We start from the raw sequence: 21,349 nt of genomic DNA on the forward strand, positions 1-21,349 counted from the left end.
GCTTAAAAGATGAGTATTATTATTTAAAACAGGATTTATAATAGACCGATAGATTCCTTAATAATATATCCTTGAAAAAGATTGAGTCAGTTATGCAGCCATTAATAACTGTTTTTAAATGGACTACTTTCTACACCTCTGAGTAAGGTGGGCAGAATTTAGCCCCTATTGTTTAAATTTTCATATGCATTTTATGCCTCTCAAAACTCAATGACTTTCACTCAGCCTAACCATTTAAAAAGTTCAGCAAACAAGTTTCTGAAATGCTGGTGGTGGACACATTCTAACACATTGAAGGATGAGCTAAATATGTAACTTATGTGTACTGCTTATTTGTTGACAGGCCAGTTAAAATTTTTATATTACCTTTCAGTAATGACCTAAATATATTTATGGCATATATTTCTGCAGTACAGCTGTTATGTGTATCAGATAACACTAGTTTTGAAATATATCATTGGAGTTACCGAGTTACATCAGAATGATAAAATTGTACTCTTCTGTGTTTCAGGTCCTAGGAACAGATGAAGATAACATGGGGGATGGTTGCTCTCAGAAGCTGGCTTCTGCCAAATACCTTCGACTTTTGCTACTAATACTGATTCCATGCATCTGTGCTCTCATCCTCCTATTGGTGTTCCTGCTTACCTTTGTAGGTGAGTACTAGTCTTAACTAAAGAGAAGCAAACTGAAATATAGTTGTATTTTAACAAGATGATCAAATAAGCACTATAAACTCACAGTCCAGTCTACTTCTAGAATGTAAACAAATGTCTTAGAACATCCACTTAAAACTAAGTAAACTATGCTTTTTTTTTTTCCAGTTCTGCTATGCTGCTTCAGTTGCAGAGAATACCTGATTTTGATTGTTTATGTTTAAAAATCACTAAAAAGTAATTAGGAGGAAATAATTTTTGAGTCTCTGAAAATTAATTTTTGATATACTTGGTGCCTTGAACATACATTATATTGATTGTTTTCAATAGTCACTCTTACAAGCACTTAATGATAAATTTTTAAATATATGTGTGTGTGTGTGTGAAATAAATATATTTAAATCTTTCAAAGTGGTACAACATATTGTTCCCTTACCATTACACACACCAATTTATAAACCTAATATCTATTTTCAGGAGAAATTTACAAGTAGCAATAAAACTTTCTGAACAGGCTAAAAGATCTCCTCCCCTTCACCAATAAAATCTAAGTGTTTTATTATTAACTTTAAATACACATAATTTCAGAACCACAATCATATTTAATTGAAGATAGATTTGCAGATATACTTAAATTTTTAGTTATTCAATCCATTAATTAACTGCATGTTTGGTATGGAATTAACAAATTAATGATTTATTAGAGAGCAATGATTTAAAAAAAGCTAGTTCTTTGTTACCTTCACAACAAAGTTGACATGCCTGCAATTAAATCATACCTATGATGAGAGAGAGAGAAGAGTGTTCGGATAACACATTATATAACTTTTTGCTTTTATTGTGTGCTGTACCGTAGGGTTGTAGTTGCTTGTGTACTTTTTTTTGGGCGAGGGGTTGCCAGTAAAGAAATTTTTTTTATTGAAATGCGTTCAATGGTTTAGCAGCATAACTACCTCTTATTTCAGTGCTGGCTGATACTGCCTGCCTTTTTCACTTGAAGTATTATCCATGAAACAGTGTTTTACCTCTCTTAGGGAGACTAAGGAATGTGCATTTTTTGCCAGTTGCAAAAAGTTAGTAAAATATACAAAATTATCAGCTCTTTCCCAATTAAAAAAATCAATCAATCTAAAGAAATACCATACAATTGAAACTGGATGTCTGGAAATAAAACTGAATATGTATTTAGCTAACAGCTCTGCCTCTGCCAAATTCAAATAAAATTGAATCTCTATATTCATTTCAGACTATGGAGGATAATTTGCAACAAGACCCATAATGTCTGGTCTTTTCATTGTGCTTAGGATGGGTGGCCAGAATAAAAAACTAATAAATGTGGTGATTGACAACTAAGTCTTGGGATCTATCTTTAAACTGAGAACAGGCTGAAGTGGATTAAGATAATGTAAGTCTGACAATTAGGAAATGTGATACCTCCCAGTTCATCTGAATCCTTTATATCCTTTGCCTTAGATTTTCATTATTAAATGAGAAAATAGATGAAAAATGGTAGGTGTGTTTGTGTGTCATACTCAATCTCTTCCTTAGAAGAAAATGTCTACATAATACATACTGAAATTGTACTGCAAAATGCCCAGGCAAAGGGGGCCTGATTCTGATCATACTTAACGTGCATAAACCACTAAAATCAGTGAAATTACACTAGTGTAAAACTAGTATATGTGCAAGGAGAATCAGACCCAATGTTATTGGTCAGATCTAATTCTGGGACATCTATAAACCAGCAAAACTGTCTCTAGCATCCTTTTAGGTTATTTCTAGATAGCCTGGAAAAGAAGTCTACTTGTGTCATCAGTGTGCTTTAAACTAAAGCTGTTCTTATTGCTCTAGGAAAACAGAGTAATAAATAATAATCAGAATAAACAGGTAATTCTAAGGGCATCCTTAAAGTGTGTATAATGTCAGAATAATGTAATCTGCTCTGGCATTTGGAGATAGGCTACATTCAGGTCATTCTTTCAAATTCAGATCAGTTTCCAGTGCTGTCAATCTGGTATCTTTCACTGATTCTAGATTTATGTTTTTAAGGAATGAAAAAATGCCTTTTTGTAATGAAAAGGACAAAAAAAATTTAAGCTTCATTAGTCTGTGCTCACATACTACACCTTGGTGCCCTTGAAAGAATAATAGATGTTTGAAGCATGAATGGAGAATTCCCATGTGTTGTTTTGAACTTTACATTCTATTGCTGAAATTAACTTTCTCTGCTTAACTTTGGTTACCTTGTCCATTAGAAAATTGGGAACATTTTGGCTCCACTTTGCAGGCAAAGTGTTTCATTTCTTATTGAAAACTTGTAGTAAAATTATGGATCCTGGCACCAATTTAGCAAGCAGGTGCTTGGGACGGCCTCTCCTGAGAGGGGTGTCAGGTCCAGGTATTCGGTGGCAATTTGGCAGAGGGTCCCTCGCTCCCGCTTGGAGCGAAGGACCTCCTGCTGAATTGCCGCAGATCGCAGTCGTGGCTTTTTTTTTTTTTTCTTGGCTGCTTGGGGCGGCAAAACCCCTGAAGCGTGCCCTGTTCATTACTACTGCTATTTTCAATTATATTCATAAGATGAGGCAGGTACACACACGTATGTGCACACATTGTATCGAGCTGATATAAAATATTTCCATTCACCCTGCTAAATATACATCTATCAACCTTCTGACTTTCTCCTTATCCTAATGCAGACTTCTGGATAGGCTGCTCTCATCTTCCTAGTTCTGATGTAAAATAAGTCTGGAATCCACTATGAGGCAACTGGGGCAGTACAGCTATATTCTGGTGATATGAGGTATCCTATTTGAGACACTTTAAAGAGCTGATTTTCAGAAAATGCTGAGCATTCACTCCCTGAAAATCAGGCCCTTTTAAGGTGTCTAAAGTAAGGTACCTCAAATCACTAATCACTCTTGAAAAATTGGGCTGTGAAATTATATTAATCTGTATGCAGAGAAGAAAAGGCAATGTAAATAATGAATAAGGAGGTGCAAATTAATATGACTATCTGACAAAAATATGTTAAAGTAGATATAACAGCAGGCTTTTAAATTGAATACACAAAAGTCATGCTTATTTTAAAATCTCACTGCAGAAATAAGGAATATATTTCTCTCAAAGCTTTTACATTCTTTTATATGCATATGCTTCTTGTTTCTGGTTGTTCTTCTATCTCTTACTTGCCAGAAATAATGACACATTTGTGAACCTATCAGGAGGATGCTTTGTAGCAAATGTTCTTCTCATATGAAGTGGAAGCAGTGATGTCAGCTGCTATTGAGGAAATTTGGCTTTCAGAACAAACCTGAGGCTCCTAATTACTAAGTGACTGGGTCATATCATGGAGAAGAGAAAGATAGTGGGGATTGGGAATCCCTTTTTAAGGACTGTAAGCTGGTTTGTGGGCTGCCTAAATAATTAAACTTTGAAAGAAACAAAGGACTGGATTTTATGAGGTTCTAATCTCTTACAACTCCCCTTGATATTGATGGGCATTGAGAATAATGAGCACCTGATGAGATTGGACCCTAATTTCTTGCTCTCCTGACTGAAGCATATTTGGGAACTAGCTGTTAGAGGTAGTGCGGAGGTTCATAAAATGATCCATTAAGGCCACTTCATACAGTTTAAATTTGTCTGGAGTTACAGGCTACAAAGAAATCACATTATAGTGCATCATAGACTGTTGATATGTGATGGGGAAAAAGAGGCAGAAAGGGAAAACATTCTGAAAATGTGGATGTCCTAAAAATGAGAAATGAAATGAATGGGCTCAATTTAGAACAGCTCTCTGATTTCTGTGTGGCAGGTGGCAATCTCTAAACTAACTCTTGTTTAATAGTTATAAAAGGCACGTCCCCTTTTTTATTTTTTTTTTTATTTTTTGTTAGGACATTACAGATTTTACTTACAATTGTGCATACATTTTAAAATATGGTATGTGTTAAACTTACAGGGTCGTCTTCCTTTTAAAGAAAAGCAGCAGTCGATAGAAATACAATAAGTTAAAGTAGATTGAATTTGGATTATTTTCAAGAAAAACAAATAATAACTGATGCCGTGGTTTGAATAGCTCCTTAGAAAAGGTTAACTATAAAGCAAGAAGACCGTCTTGAATGTAAGCTTGCATTTATAATCTATGGGCCATGTTCTATAACCATTTCTCACATTGAGTGCTACCTACTTCTGAGTAATTGCACCCTATGCAAATATTACCAACTTTAAAAATAACCCTATCCTACAAAGACTTACAAAACATCATTCACTACTCTTTTTGGTTTGAGAAGTTAAATATCCTTCACTTTTGAATACTAATTTTTAGAACAACATTGAGTCACTTCTTAATTAAATAAAAAAAGATTTCCGATGGGGCACAATAACACTAAGTCACAGCTGCTTAGCAATAGCAAACTCTTGTAGGGAAAACAAAACTATTTGATATTCATTGGACCATAATTGAAAGTCAGTCAGTTATTAAAAAAGACCAAGAAACAGGATCTGGGGAATTTTGTATAGATAAAGCATTTTACTTCTTATATACTGACTTCTGTGTGGTCCTCTACCATAAACAAAGGGAATACTGAGTAGAAGGAGGAGCAGTTATTTTATCTCTTTGTTTGGCACTATTGCAACTGCTGCTGGAATACGGTGTCCAGTTCTGGTGGTCACAATTCAAGAAGGAAGTTGATAAATTGGAGACGGTTCAGAGAAGAGCCACAAAAATGATTAAAGGATTTGAAAACATGCCTTACAGTGATAGAATCAAGGAGCTCAATCTATTTAGCTTAACAAAGAGAAGGTAAAGGGGTTACTTGATTACAGACTATAAGTATGTATTTAATAATGGGTTCTTCAGTCTAGGAGAAAAAGGTATACCATGTGCCCGTGCTTGGAAGTTGAAGCTAGACAAATACAGACTGGAAATAAGGTATACATTTTTAACAGTGAGAATAATTAACTATTGGAACAACTTATCAAGAGTCATGGTGGATTCTCAGTCACTGACAATTTTTGGCTAGCATGCACAATGTGAAAACCGTACATTTTTTGAGGAAGCTAGCCATACTGATACAAAATGAAACACTTTTTGGCTGCACAGATATAGTCGAATTGCTTGCTATAACTGAATTAAGGCCACAGAAAATACATGCTTTTTTGAAGGAAACCATCTTGAGCCGTGAATAATGAGACCTTAGAGACCCTAACATCTTATGTTCACCATGCCCTAAGGGCTACTGATATTCCTCCTAGCCTCAATGCAGTCAGGCCTCAAGTTTCCAAAATATAACATAACCTTAGAATCCACAGTAGCTCTTGGCATAGAGGCTTAAAACTTGACCTTCTGGAAGCAAGACAAAACGTCAGCAATGCCATTGTTGATACTCAGAGTCTGATTTGCTATAAAACAGGTGTTCAGAGTTAGGAACCTCACCGCAAAAGTGTGACCAATCCTGGGAGATAGTGTGCAGCAGGGACATGGCATTGGACCAGAAATCTACCTGCTTATTCTTGAATCTGTCTCTCCCTATGGAAATAGGACAGGGAAGCATTTCAAGAAGATAATGTCCAGAACCAGCCTCCATGTGTCTTAATCTGCAGGCCTCCACTCCATGTACTAATTCCCTTTAAAGAACTTCCCATCACTGAATTCCCTGGAAGCTTGGAACAATACATGTAGCTCTGATGCCGGTTCCCAATCAAATTGCCAGAACATGGCACCATTGTATCCAATGCAGAACTGTTTCTCCATCCCCAAGTGACTTCTGCAGCCCCCCCCCCACCCCAAAAAAAATGTGGCAAGCTGGAGTGCATGCAGACATAATGTGATGGCGGAGACATGGATTCAGCAAACGTGTATTTGTTCCTGGGGAGCCAGTCAAGCAGCACTCAGCGGCCAGTGCAAAGGGATTGATTACCATGGTTACAGACTTTCGGACTGATTTCTGAGATGCAGTGGTGGCTTTAGGTCAGTGTTATATTTATTTTGGTTTATAAAAGCCCCAATAGGTACCAATGCTATGTTGTCATAACTCATTCAGTGCAGGTCATCCCTCCTATTGCAATCTGAATGGTTGCCATCATCTGCCCCACCCCAGTAAATTGGTCCCAGCACCATTTCAGGCTCCCTATCACCCTCCCCTTGTACAAGGGATAAGAGGGCGGAGAAGATGGGGTTGTCTCCTCACTGTACCAGACATTCTGCCAAGTTGTGCCAAAATGAGTTTTACAAGTGAACCTACCCCACCAGCTCCTTGCACTACTGTGAGGAAGGTAAAAAAACCTACCCCTCTCAGGCCAGTTTGACAGTGAGGACAAAATTCCTTCCTAGCCCCATAAAGGTGATCAGGATAATACCCACAGCAAGGCTGCCACACTGGATCCTACTCTAATTTCAAGAGGGGAAGGAGGGGGAAGCTTTTCTTCTTAGCACAGAATGACACCCTTGACCAGGCAAAAGGGCTTATAAGACCTTCCTACTGAGTATGTGGGAGTGAATAGGCTTATGTTGCACTCCTCTGTCCTACCGATCAGCCACAGAGTGCCATCTTCCTCCTCTCCTCAAGCCCATGAGGAAGGGAGGGGATGCAGCAATCCTTAAAGGGGAAAAGGATTTTTCTTTTCCAGACAAAACCCTCCTCCCCTGCCTCTGAGGCTTCAGAGGAGCACTTTGGGCTCTATTTACATATAGTAAAATATACAACTATTTAGGGCTTTACAGGTTTGCAACAAACACCTTGAATTCTCCCTAGAAGCCTGTTTGCAAAGTGTGCAGGTCACGGACAATTGTAATGTGCTTCTGATAATCTCTGCATAGTAAACCAGCCACTGCATTCTGCTATTGCTTTAGTTTGTGAGTGATCTCAGTGTATATCCCAAATTAAGCACTTAGAACGTTACAGTTACCTAATTGTTTCAAAGGGCTCAGGCCCAGTGCTGGGTCAGTTCCTGGTTGAGATAGGGGCTAGAATAAGCTGTGATATCCAGTGGTTCGCCTATCCTGGTAGGTTTGACCAACACCTACCCTCCCACCACAAATTGTCAAAACATCAAAGTCCTGTATTCAAATTGCCTTCCACCTCCAACTCTGTAAGTTTCAGTACCTACAATAGGACCAGCCTGCTGAGGAGGTACCAGTAGATAGTTGCAAACTGGTTAAAAATATTTCTGTAATGAATCATAAACCAATATTTTGTTCTCTCTCTAACTGGTTGATCTGTTACATACTCTTCATTAGGCTCTTTGCTTTGTTTGATCACATTTTTAGGCTAGTCTGACCTTACTTGTTGTAGCAATGGCCTAGAAGTCACCCTCACTACACACAGCCAAAATTGCCGTTTAATCCTCTTTGTTGGGCTTCTAGCTTAGAGTATGTGAATCTTTTTTAGATCTCATCACTGTCTGTTGCACATCTTTAAATAAAATATTAATTTTCCACTAGCAAATAACAACTGGAAAATGGTCAGTAAAATATTCGGCATGGTATTGCTCTGAACTGAATGAGCTTGGTGCATAGCTCTCATTTTTATACTGAACATACCAAATGACAGCATGCCATATGCTTCCATCATCTGGTCATCTCCAAATGTAGTTTGAGATGCAAATCCAAAACAGGTACATTTATTAATTTTAATATTTGGCCATATGCACATGGACATATGCACACACATGTCTACAGATTATTTTGATATAACACACGTATGTAAATGAATGAAATCCATAGTGTATCTTTTTTATATAATGCATGTTGTAGTGTATTGTTTAAGACAGAGGCGGGCAAACTTTTTGGCCTATGGCTGCATCCAGTTTCCAAAATTGTATGGAGGACCGGTTAGGGGAGGCTTGTGCCTCCCCAAACATCCAGGCATGGCCTGGACCCACCCCATCTGCCTCCCCTGCTTCTCGCCCCCCGATAACCCTCCTGGGACTCTTGCCCCATCCACCTCTCTGCTCCCTGTCCCCTGACAGCCCCAGACTCTCCAACCAACCCCTGCTCTCCTTCCTGACTGCCCCCCCAGGACCCCTTCCCCACCAACCACACCTTCTCCCTGTCCCCTGACTGCCTGGAACCCCCAAGCCCCATCCAACCCCCTCTCTCCTTTCTGACTGCCCCCCTGGGACTCCTACCCGCATTCAACGCCCCTGTTCCCCATCCTCTAACTACCTCAACTCCTATCCACACCCCCGCCCCCTGGCCACCACCCCAAACTCCCCTGCCCTCTATCCAACTGTTGCAGGCACAGAGGGTGCCTGAGGCACGCAACAGTGGTTCATTGCCCAGAGTGCGAAGCGCCAATGAACACACACCAGGGTGGAGAAGCAAGCAAAGTTTATTTGAGATCTCAAAGCGGTGCAAGGAGACGAACGCCTCAAATCATGCACACCTACACAAGCGGCTTTTCCCTTTTTATAAGTTTTTTTTTCTCTTTCTTCCCCCCCCCCCTTCCTCCCCCTGTAGCAGTTACGTAAGTGCAGGTGCATTAAGTAATCTTGGCCGCGGCAGCTCGTTAGTAAGTTTTCCTTCTGCAAGTTATCTTGTCCTTCTGCTAAAGGTGCACAGGCCTTATCACCACTGCTTTAGACCGGTTTGAGCTGTGCTGCAACTGATAACTTACTGTTACACATTTAATTTCACAGCTGCTAGCTTTCTAGATCAAGTAGAGTTCAACATGGAGGAGCTTTGGTTCAGTGAGGCCTAGATTTATGCCTAGTGACACCAACACAACTCTCCCAGCCACACCGCGTCAGGCTGGGCTCTGCAGCCGTGCTGCCCCAGGAGCTCGCAGCCCCAATGCCCAGAGCACTGCACCGGCAGCGGGGCGAGCTCAGGCTGCAGGGCAGGGGGAAATGTAGGGGAAGGGCCGGGGGTAGCCTCCCGGGGCAGGAGCTCAGGGGCTGGGCAGGAGGGTCCCATGGGCCGGATGTGGCCTGTGGGCCATAGTTTGCCCACCTCTGGTTTAAGACCTTGCAGAAACACAACTCTAAGTACTTTGGAGATATATTAAATATTGTTTTAAAGCTCCATGGCTGAGCTCCTCAAGGAATCTCTAATCAGTGGGAATTAGGCACCTAAATACTTTTGAGGATCTGGGATTGTGCTTTTTTCTTATGAGCCTTGAAATTAACTAGTTCTGCTCGACTTTCTGGAACATTGTTCCTAGACAAAAAAAACATTTTTGTTAAAATCAGATTAAAGTTTGAGGGTATGTACCAGTAATTTAGGGATTAAAATCCTTACAACAACATGGGAGTTATACAAAACCAAAAACAAACAACTGCTAGAAACCAATGAAATTAAAATTTAAGGTCAAATTTAGCATATGCACAAAGATTTGAAAGTATGGAAGTACATAGGTAATATCCCAAAAGCCATAGCTCTGCCTCCACAATGACACCAACCTCTTAGCTTCCCTTCTTTGCTCCCTTTCTGCCTTCTTTGAAAGACTTATTTTAGTCTAAGGACTTTTACAGGGCTTTAAGAAGTCTGCAGCAATTGAATGAGTACATAGTAGATTTGGAAAAGCCACTGTGCTGGGGATGAACATAGGGTACAGGATACTGGGCTGGATGGACCTTTGGTCTGACCCAGTATGGCCATTCTTATGTTCTTATGATATTATGTGGTGCAGCCAGTAGGACGATGGGAGGCTAGAGGGTGGGAGTTACTCTCACTAGGGAAGGGAAATCTAAAACTAAAATTTTTAATGTAGGAAAGAGAAAAGCATTGGCTAAATGTGCAAGTGTTAGGGGAAATCAACAAAAGATTTAAAACTGAAGCCACCAGAGATTATAGGAAATATGTATAATTCTGGTTTATAACCAAGAGTGAAATAAGGCTGTATGGGAATATAATAGGGACAACTGAGTAAGAGTTTAGAAAAAATCTTATCTTTTTCAGACATTGTGGTATATTGTTTAGGTTAAAATCTCTTTGGGGCAGGGACTTATCTGGCAATATATCTATAATGTACCTAGCATTTTCAGTGTTATATAATGTATGCCCTCATTTTCTTGTATTCACAGGTTTTTCAAACTTTCAAGTTTTGGGCTGAAATTTTGCATTCTTGGTATTCCATGCTGAGGGAGGGGAACATGAGGGAGGGGGCAGAGGCAGGTGGGGGGGTTGAAGCTGTGGAAGAAACAAGAGGTAAAGTAAGAACCAAACCCTCTTAGCTATTGTTTTAATTATAGGAGATTGAAAACAAAAATTACATTTTTCCAGTGGAAGAAAAAAGAACCCACTTTTAATTTTTAAAGGGTAGAACAAAAAGTGGCAAAAGTTTGAAACTTGAAACATGGAAGGGTCATAGCCATTGAGAGTCAGTGCTTTTGCTTAGTTTTGGGAAACAATATTCAAATAAAGCTACAAATGCTTGAAAGTAATTTTTGAGCATGCCTAATACCATCTGCTAAGATTTTTATTAGTATTGTCACTGTTTGTGACATCAGTGCACATTCATTCTTCTGTCTAGCCTGACCAGAAGGCTCAAGCAAGGGGTTACTACTGTTGAGAAGATCTAAATTTGGGAGATTTTAAGTGTCTCAGTGAAACACATACAGCAAATTTCTCCAAACCACAACTCCCTTAAAATCAGGGACAGTAGAAAGTTGCAGGAAATAATAGAACTTTGATACTGCAATTTAGATGGCTTTGTTTTACCCCTGCATTCTAAAATATTACACACGTTATGGGTAAGATTCTGTGCTGTGTCTCTAAGAGCTGTGCCACAGAACTCATAGCAGAGAGGGTGGGGTAGAGAGAGTTGTTTTTATTTAGCTGTAATATATAGGCTAAAGGTATTAACATAACTTTGTTGCTGTCTAACAGTAAATGGTGTTAAATAAGATCTCTGGAGTTTGGCATACAGAGACGTTAGCCTGCTTAGTACTATAGCAAATACACTATTAAAAACCCTTTTAACTTCTTATTAAAGATAAAGAAAAGAAGGAAGTACAATTAAAACATTTGAAATATAAAGTATTAAATTATTACTTTTATTTTAACTATATTTTTTTCCTTTTAGTTGGAGAGAATTTTAGAGGGGAAAAAAACTGTGTTTGACAGTCTTTTAGATGGTATTGAAGATTGTAATAATTGTCTTTTTGGGTAAAAGAGAAGACATTAGTTGAGATGAGCTGTTAAACTCTGATCCCATGTCATCCCAGGTTGTGTATGGGATTCAGCTAGAGGCAGTAGAGGTGACAGTGTCAACTGGTGCCACTTTGTGGCCTCGTGTGGTCAGGACATCTCAGGATTAGGCTGACAAAGGCCCAGAATCCCAGGAGACAGTGGTGGCAGCAGTCATAAGGCTGATGCTTGTGTTAGTAGCATCCATACTGTTTTCTATATTTCCCCCTCGAGGTTAAGGTCACCATATGTCCCATTTTGGCTGGGACAAACCCTTTCTTAAGCCCTGTCCTAGCTGTCCTGACTTTTTTGGCAAAAATGGGTATATGTCCCGTGTGCTCTTGCCAACTTGATCAGGGGTGTGTGCCTGCAGACAAGAGCAGCTCAGGCCAGCTCTGCACAGAGGTGGCGGGGTATATATGTGTGTGTGGAACAGGACAGACCACATGGGCCAGCCCAATGCTGTGTCCCATTTTCCCTTCAGGAAATATGGTCACCCTACCCAAGGTGTTTTTATTTAAGGACTCAAAAAGGGAGGGTGGGTGGAATAGCCCATTCCCTCATTATTTTGTTTACTAACTAGGCTTAATGTATGACACTCTAATTTTGGTTTATTATTGGTGGACTTATATTTTCTTCAAATACAATGAGGAGTCTGGTGACACCTTAAAGACTAACAGATTTATTTGGGCATAAGCTTTCCTGGGTAAAAAAACCTCACTTCTTCAGATGCATGGATGCATGCATGCCTCTGAAGAAGTGGGGTTTTTTTACCCAGGAAAGCTTATGCCCAAATAACTCTGTTAGTCTTTAAGGTGCCACCGTCTCCTCGTTATTTTTGTGGATACAAACTAACATGGCTACCCCTCTGATACTTACATTTTCTCGTTTGCTAAACAAGATTTTAACACGGTCTGAGTTATATTAGTAAGCTTTTTGTGTGGCCTGATTCAACTTTTGTGGAGGAGTTGTACTTTTAACATTTGTTATAATAGGTTATTTTGATATTTATGAACATTTATATACTTTTTACAGTTGAGCTCAGAGTTGGAGTCAGTTTATACCTAGTGGTTTTAAGCCACCTTTGTGCTCTCTGAAGATTGTGTGTTGTTTCTTCTTCCCATCTTGAACCTGGCTGAAGCGAGCCACACTTTTGCTTTAGATGTTGATTAAGAGGAGTGGTGGTGCATTTATGTTTAGTCTCTAAAGGGAAGGTCATTCTTTGCATTTACTTTTCTGTTTATATAATAATGCATACCAGAGAAGTGTTTAAACTCATGATGGGGTAGAGTCCTGTCAAGTTCCAGTAGCCTTAAACACAACTATTACATGTTCGCTTTTCTTTATTGATGTAGAAACATTTTGAACTGGGGAAGTTCAAAGAAAGAAAGAGTGTTGTTCTGTGTTCAAAAAGGCAGTGCAGTCTTAGCAATTGTAGCATACCAGAACAGTAAGAACAACTGTATACAATTAAGACTTCAGCTTAACATTTGCTGCTGGGCACTTTCACATTCCAGGATTTGGTGAAAAGGCAACAAGGTTGGCTATTAATAATACTGATCTCTACTAGTGGGGTGTTTAAGAACAGCTGATGAAATGGTTTATGTGCTGAGGAACTCCCTTTAATTATTTGTAATGGAATATATCTGTCTGTCTAGCTATTACAAGTAAATGTATGTCATTATACTCCCTTAAATGATTAACTAGGAGCAAAAATAATTCCTATTTACCATATGTTTCATATACTACAGTACAGAATAGTGCTTTTTATCCACTTTGTAAATAGCCCTTAAATATAACCCTTGAACAACTAACAAAACTATTAGATAAGTGTGCCCATACCCATTTTTAAATGTAATAATTTTCAGCAAGTTAATTATTCCTGTATGTAATTCATGTGTCTTCATCACGTGCTACAACAAATTAAATATCTTTATAAACAGACATGGTTAAGCACAGACTATTTTATCATTTGGGTTGAATTTTCTGAAGCATATAGAACCATGTCATCTTCCGAGTTATCACAATGTTAAGACAGAAGGCAGCTGTATATAAGCTGATTTGTGTCTAGTAATAATTTGTAAGTGTCAAAAACATACAGATAAACACAATATGTTTGTTTTACTCTAAACCAATAAAATACAGTATATCAATTGTCTAGATTTCTAGACATAAATATATTAAAAAAAATCTTCTTAAGCACTAGAGTATGAAGCCAAATAATTCTTGAATCTATTTTTTTAGCATTGAACTTTAAATTTCCTAATGCTATACATAGAAAACAATGTCTACTTTCCATTTTAAATGTTACTGTGTTAAAAATATATCATCTCTGAAGCTGGAAAGTAGCCTTCTAAAGATACAGTGGGCAATGTGTAGACTAGTAGTGATGCAGTGGAAGGAAAATTATTTCTTGTTAATAAAATGCTGCTTAGAACAACTACACATCACACATGCTCCCATTCTAATCTGCCCTTCTAAAAAAAAAAAAAGAAAAAAAAAAAAGAAGTCCAGTGACTTCATTCTGGATAAGGCTAAAATGTTTTTAGTTTGTGTTTTGTGAGGACTACTTATTTGTGGTGGGTGGCGAATTAATAATATGTTATGGCTTTTATTTGGCTGTGGTTTTATTTTACTTGATGGCCCTTTTGAAAATTCTTAGAATAGAACTAAAACATCTGACCTATGAAACTTTTTACAAGTAAAAATACATTTCTGACCGGTGCCATCTGGAACTTGGGGTATCACTAAGCCCCCTGACCCACCAGCCTGGCTCCCTCTCACACTGTACTGCTGTGACAAGCTGCAAAGCTCTCCAGCCTGCACTTTTGTCAGCATACATACAGGTAGGGACGCACCCAGCAGCAGGTACATGCGGGCTCTCTGATCAGCCCCTGCATAGGAAGGCTACAGCTGAGGCAACTCCCAACTCCTCAGATACACGCCTCCTCTGGAGTATGAACTCAAAATTATACTGTCTTGTGCTGCACAGGGAACTGTACAGCATAAGCTCATTAAAAAACTGTAAAGCGTAAGCTCCGTCCCTCAAAGTGGAGAGGAATATGCAACTACCTTTGTCCCTGAGTTATGATTCCCACATACTTCATTCCAACGCACTTGTTTAGATAAAGCAAAAACACGTTTATTAACTACAAAAGATTTTAAGTGATTATAAGTGATAGCAAACAGATCAAAGCAGATTACTTAGCAAATAAACAAAAAATGCAAAGTAAGCTTGATATACTAAATAGATTGGATATGATTAGCAAAGTCTTACCCTAAGAGATGATACAAGCAGACTGCAGATTCTTAAGGGGCAAGCTGTAGTTGCTTTACAGTTTGGAATCCCCAGGTGTTTCATTCACAGGCTAAAAGTCTCTTTACCTTGGGTCCAGCACTTCCCCCAGTTCAGTCTTTGTTCCTCAGGTGTTTCCAGGATTCTTCTTGTGTGAGGAGTGAAGAACACAGACCAGATGATATCACTCCCTGCCTTATATAGCTTTTGCATGTGGGGAGAACCCTTTGTTCCCAAAACTTGGTTTCCAGACCAGTCTGTGGAAAAATATTGACATCCGAAGACGGAGGCCAGAAACATGTGGTCTCATCACATGTCCTTGTAGATTCATAGCAGCCATTACTCAGAGGCGGTCTGTTGCATTCTCAGGAAGGCTCCCCAGATGGGAGATAAGCTTCTCTTAAGGCCTATTGTTTTTTCCTAATGGCCCACTGCCCTGAATAGGCCCTTCCACACCCGCACTCTAGACTGAAAGCATCTTTTCTAGTGGGCATTACCCAGGTGTAACTACATTTGAAAATACAGATACATAATCAATATTCATAACTTCAGATACAAAAGTGATACATGCATACAAATAGAATAATCATATTCAGCAAATGGTAACTTTTCCAAAGACACCTCACATGACTTATCTTGCATAAAATACATTATAATGTATGTCTTAATCATATCATACTATCACTGTGAAGGGTATGGGGTGCACTGTCACAACATTAATTTAACAATTATTGTGTTAGAAGTAGTATAGCCTTCAAAAACTATTTGGTTACATTTCTGTCCTTCCTAATAATCCTAGTGAATGTGTTGATTGTAAGTGTTGAACATTTTTTTTCTCTTCCAGGTATATTAGAAAAAACATGTTTTTATTCAAATGGGAGTGACCTTCTAGCTGCTGGTGGTAACATTCGAACATCTGACATTCCTTTTCCAAGTATTGTTGAAAATGGTTCGAATGTGGTTCCCACAGTGGATCTCAAAGTGCTGCCATCATCCTGGACCCAAAGCCCTTTATCCCATATTGACCAAATGCATGAAAACTTAAGTATGTTTAGGCAGGCCTTACAGGAAGATTCCTTGGCTCCTATTACACCAGCCCCACCATTCAACACCACTACTGCAGATGTTGGTATTTTGACCAGCGCCCCTGAAGACCATACGTGGTCATTTGCCGCTACAGAGGAGAAAACTCTTTGGTCCACAGACACATCCATCAAGATCACAGACAGGATATCCTCTCTACCTACATTAAGTTCTATCCATCCAGCTGCTGTACAAGAAATGAATCTGAAAAAAAGTAAGATGATATTTTATTTGACTCTGTAACTAATTATGACACAAAAAGTACAAAAAAAAATACAGTTGGTATTGTGATTGGAATACTTCCCAAACCCATGAATTCTCAGGAATAGAAGTCAGTTCTAGATAGTTTTCATCATGTAGGTTCCATATCTTAAGGAATCAATTTATCAGAATACATAGTCAGCCCTGATGCAGAAGAGACATGAACCTCCTTTGCGGTTAAGTAACTCTTACTTAGACTGCTGTTTGTTTGGTTGACATATTGCATATTGTGATAGCTTTGCATGTTTATCTTGGCTGAAAGTGAGTTATTGCAGACTTTAACCCTGTGTTTTTGACTGAGTTCTTTCATATTTCAAGTGATTTTAAAAATCAGTTTAGGCCCCAATTCAGTAAGATGGTTTAAACACATTTAACTTTAAGTGCATGAATAGTTGCATTGAAGTCAATGGGCCTACTCACATGCTTAAAATTAGACACAGTGCTGAATAGGGGCCTGAATGTTAAGGTTACATTTTTTCATATCTTATTGGACAAATTCCTGCCCAATTTGAAGCTAATAGGTTCTTTACAAATACATATTCTATCACATTTGTGGGTACTCTAAAGAAATAATAAACAATAACAAATACTATTGAAGATAATCGTGGTCAGGTTTTACCATTATGACTGCAGCTACTGGTGCAATACCATAACACTATGGTAATTTTATTAGCAGAGTTTGGCGGGATGGGGGAGGGACTCATTGGTATCATTCCTGCATAGTTTTCTAAAACGCAGTGGTACAGTATTAAAATAACATTGAATGCTCCCTTTTATTTTGATACCATTGTCTTGCTGTTGATCATCTGATACCCACAAAGGTATCTTCACAGAACTGGAATAAATCAGCTATCTGATTTAATCAGAGATGAAATGGTAACCAGAATGATGTGAGAATGGCAGTCTATTAGTAATATCATGGTGTTTTTGAGAACTTCTGTAGCGGGGTAGAGAGACAGTGTCTCATGGTGGTAACTGCTTCTGAAAGATTTATATTACTGGTTATTTTAAGGAGAATGATGTGTGCCATACTCTGCTGCCGGGCACTGTGGCTAGTTAAACAGTAACAGCCGATACTGATTTAGCTGAGATTTTTAATCATTGTTGTATCATTCAAGCTGAGCTGATGTGATTTAAGAATGTCGCATCAGAAAACCCTTAGTGTAAAATTTTTATGTGAGATACGATTTATGTCTTCAGCACTGAGGACGCCTTTATCTGCTTTTCCCTTCTTCAGCACAACAGAGGATAAGCTAAATCCAAAGAGACATTTCCAAGTCCTATTTCCTTTTTCCTCCTACAATGACACAAAAACAAGGAAAGCTTCCAAAAAATATGGCTGTACTAACCTCTCCCATGGAAAGGGGTAGATGGCTGGGAGCTCTGATTTCTCTTCTTGAGTAAATTTTAGGAATATATTACACACTGTTGTCACAGTTCAGAGCAAATGCATGTATATTTCTCCCTTGTGGTCCACAAAGGACACTCACTCTAGGCTCCTGGCTCCTCTGCTGTCCTAGAATCATAGGACTGGAAGGGACCTCAAGAGGTCATCTAGTCCAGTCTTCTGCACTAATGGCAGGACTAAGTATTCTGTAAACCATCTGGACCTGCCACCTCTCTTGGGTGGAGATCAGCATCTTTCTCCCTCCTGACCGGGTTTTTGGCAGCCTGCACAGTTCCCTGCCTACACTGTGATGTCCCCATCAAGTCAGAGTAAATGGGACAGAGTCTACACTTTGCTTTCTTTCCCAGGGCTATGAACAGCTATAACTGTCAGCAGTTACGAGTGAGCATGTAGCTCTTTATTAGCAAACACATTTATTCTTAAGGTGAGAGCATTGCAGAGAAAACGTATTAAAACAATAAAATAACCTTTGTCTGTTTCCATCTGTTGTACTTACAGTGCTGCCAAGCTATGGGAAATATTGGACCTCTTCTTTGTTAGTCTCAGAAAGTGTTATTGATGTTTCTTGTTATGGGTTTATTCTCATGATTTTAGTTTTCTCAGTGTTGATTTTCAACCCTACTAATTGTGCATAAGTCTAGAGATAATTTTAGCTTGCATGTCTCTCTGGGTATGGGATAGAAAGTTGATGTCATCTGCAAAGTCAAGATCCTCTTACTTTTGTGTGAAAGTCCATTGTATGCCCTTTGGTTTTGTGGTGGTTCTCATTACTGAATCCACTATCAGTAAAAAGATATGGGTGACAAAAGACATCCTTGTCTGATGCCCATAGTAACATTGAATGGTTTAATCAGTTTACTGTTATGTGTAACGTGGGGCATGTCATATTTTCATAAAAGCTCTCAATGTTCACATATTTCTGAGGTATTCCATAGTGACAAAAAAACCTCCATTAAACTATTTCATCCACTGTGTCAAAGGCTTTCTGGAAATCTATGCAATTCAAAATAAAGTAGTGATTGCAATTTGATCCACATTTCTATGATGATACATAAGATTATCATTTGATTTATATGTGATTCCTCCTTCCGAACTCTGCCTGTTCTTGTCATAACCTTGAATCTACCACTCTCTTTATTTTGTATAGAATAATATATGTAAATACCTTACTTGGAATAGACAGCAGAGGAATACCCCTCCAGCTTTTACACTGACTGAGTTCTCCTTTCTTTGTCAGTTTCACTGCATGACCCTTTTCCATTTGTTTGGTATTTTCACTTCTTCCTACGTCTTTTGTAAGAGGCCTATAAAAATGACTAGAAGAACATGGTAGACTACCTTAAGAACCACTGTCAGTGTGTTGTCCAGACCTGGTGCCTTTCCAATTTTTAACTGATTGACGGCCATTTCTACATCTACTCTGGTGATTGGCCTCATTTGACATACAGATTGTCTCTGTCCTCTATATCTGGGGGATGGGCACTGGCTCACCATTCAGTAGTTGACTAAAATAGTGTCTCCATATATTTAATGGTTCTGATGTCCTCGCAGTAACCTTTGTAAATTCAGTATTCTCTTCAAATTGCTTTTTTGTATGAAATTTCCTAAGTTTACTGCTTAGGCTGATTCATATCGCTCTCCTGTGTGTGTAGTAAACATTCCCTAGTTATCACCAAGCAATAAACCAAGTACAATAAAATTGTTACCCTTAGATGTAATTTTTGTTTTAACATAGTGGAAGATAGTTTTATGTGACCTATCATCAAATTTTAACTTTTATCCCCTAGGTGGGAGGTTTTGAAACAAAAGATGATTTTCACTGAGAGAGGTTTTGGTTTATTCTCTGTTAAATAAGAGGTGGCTGAAAATTTATTTTTAAATAAAGGTAGTGAACAGGGAAATTAAATTCCTTTGAAGGGGTTTAGTAAAGGAATACTCTGAGTTACATCTGTGTTGGAAGGAAAGGGGAGAAATGTGTTTTTTCTGGTCAAGAGATTTGAATTAATGTGGCTGTATTTCTGGTTTGTTGTTTTGGAAACGGAGTGTGCTCTATAGATTTAAGTCACTGGCATAGGTCAAGCATAGTCCATGTGAGTGTTTTCTAAGAACAAAAATAGCAATAGGGAAACTTGTAAAGAATCCAGAGGTTCTTCTTCGAGTGATTGCTCACATCCATTCCAGTTAGGTGTGCGCGCCGCGCGTGCACGTTCGTCGGAAACTTTTTACCCTAGCAACTCCAGTGGGCCGGCAGGTCGCCCCCTAGAGTGGCGCCGCCATGGCACCCGATATATACCCCTGCCGGCCCACCCGCTCCTCAGTTCCTTCTTACCGCCGTGTCGGTCGTTGGAACTGTGGAGCGCGGCATAGCTGTCCTCCACGTCCCTAGCTCTCCTTGTTCTACGGTTAATAGTTAGTAGTTAAGTGTAGTTAGTTATATAGTTAATAGTGTAAATAATATTGTAGATAGTTGTTAGCCGGTTTGGGCCGTAGCCCTTTCCGGCACCCGGCACCGGGCTCATGCCTGGTTGGCCGGGCTTTAAGCAATGTGCGGCCTGTAAGAAGCCTATGCCGACCAGCGACCCTCACGACGCGTGTCTAAAGTGCCTGGGGGAATCGCACAGGTCGGACAAGTGCCGCATTTGCAAGGCTTTTAAGCCTAGAACAAAGAAGGAGAGAGACCAGAGACTTAGGACTCTCCTCATGGAAGCGGCACTCGACCTGGCAGCTTCGCAGACCGTCATCTCGACACCGGCACCGGATCGCGCCGGCACCGGAAAGACTCCCCGGCACCGGGTGCAGAAGCAAGACCCTCGAAGTCTGCAACTCCATCCAGGCAGACTCGAGTGGAGCGCCCGGCATCGACATCTGCCGCGGCGCTACCGGCACCGTCGACTCCGGGCCCGGTGGGTCCGTCGAGTCCGGTCCCGCCGAGCTCCCCCATAAGATCTGGGGTTGAGCTATTGGTCCCATCGACTCCAGAGACCTTCGCCTCGGCACGGGACCTCATTGCCCTGACTGAGTCAACTCAGCCTCCACCCCCGGTCCCTCCGGTGCGGGTAGCGTCCAGGGGCAAACCCATGATGACGGCGCCGTCTCGGGACTCACGCTCGTGGTCGAGGTCCCGACACCATGGTCGCTCAAGATCCCGCCGCCGCTCGCAGTCCCGGCACCGATCGGCCTCCAGACGGTCACGGTCTGGTTCCAGCCGCCGATACCGGCACCGGGACTCTAGGAGCCAGTCCCGCCGTCGATCAGTGCACCGGTCGACCTCCCGGCACCGAGCTGGTGGCAGGTCCCGGTCCCGGTCGACCTCCCGACACCGCGTCGGTGGCAGGTCCCGATCCCGGCACCGAGGCAGCGGCCGGTACCGGTCCAGATCCCGGTACCGGTCCAGATCCCAGCACCGAGTCCAAGACAGAACCCGGTCCCGATCTCGGCACCGGTATGACTCCCGGTACCGGTCCCCGGCACCGAGAACATCTTCGGTGCCGGAACGTGGAGACTCTTACCAGCCG

General features: G+C 40.2%; 1 protein-coding gene across 3 annotated transcripts in view; it reads left to right on the forward strand.

The window, feature by feature from the left end:
* Window positions 1-21,349, forward strand: part of CORIN (corin, serine peptidase) — a 299,165-nt gene that overhangs the window by 35,595 nt on the left and 242,221 nt on the right. For all 3 annotated transcript variants that reach the window (XM_050947416.1, XM_050947417.1, XM_050947418.1), the window contains exons 2-3: window positions 512-656; window positions 15,927-16,379. In XM_050947416.1, the coding sequence (XP_050803373.1) occupies window positions 512-656; window positions 15,927-16,379 (598 nt within the window). The remainder of the gene's footprint in view (window positions 1-511; window positions 657-15,926; window positions 16,380-21,349) is intronic.

This window comes from Gopherus flavomarginatus, chromosome 3 (assembly GCF_025201925.1).
Source record: "Gopherus flavomarginatus isolate rGopFla2 chromosome 3, rGopFla2.mat.asm, whole genome shotgun sequence".
Classification (NCBI taxonomy): Eukaryota; Metazoa; Chordata; order Testudines; family Testudinidae; genus Gopherus; species Gopherus flavomarginatus.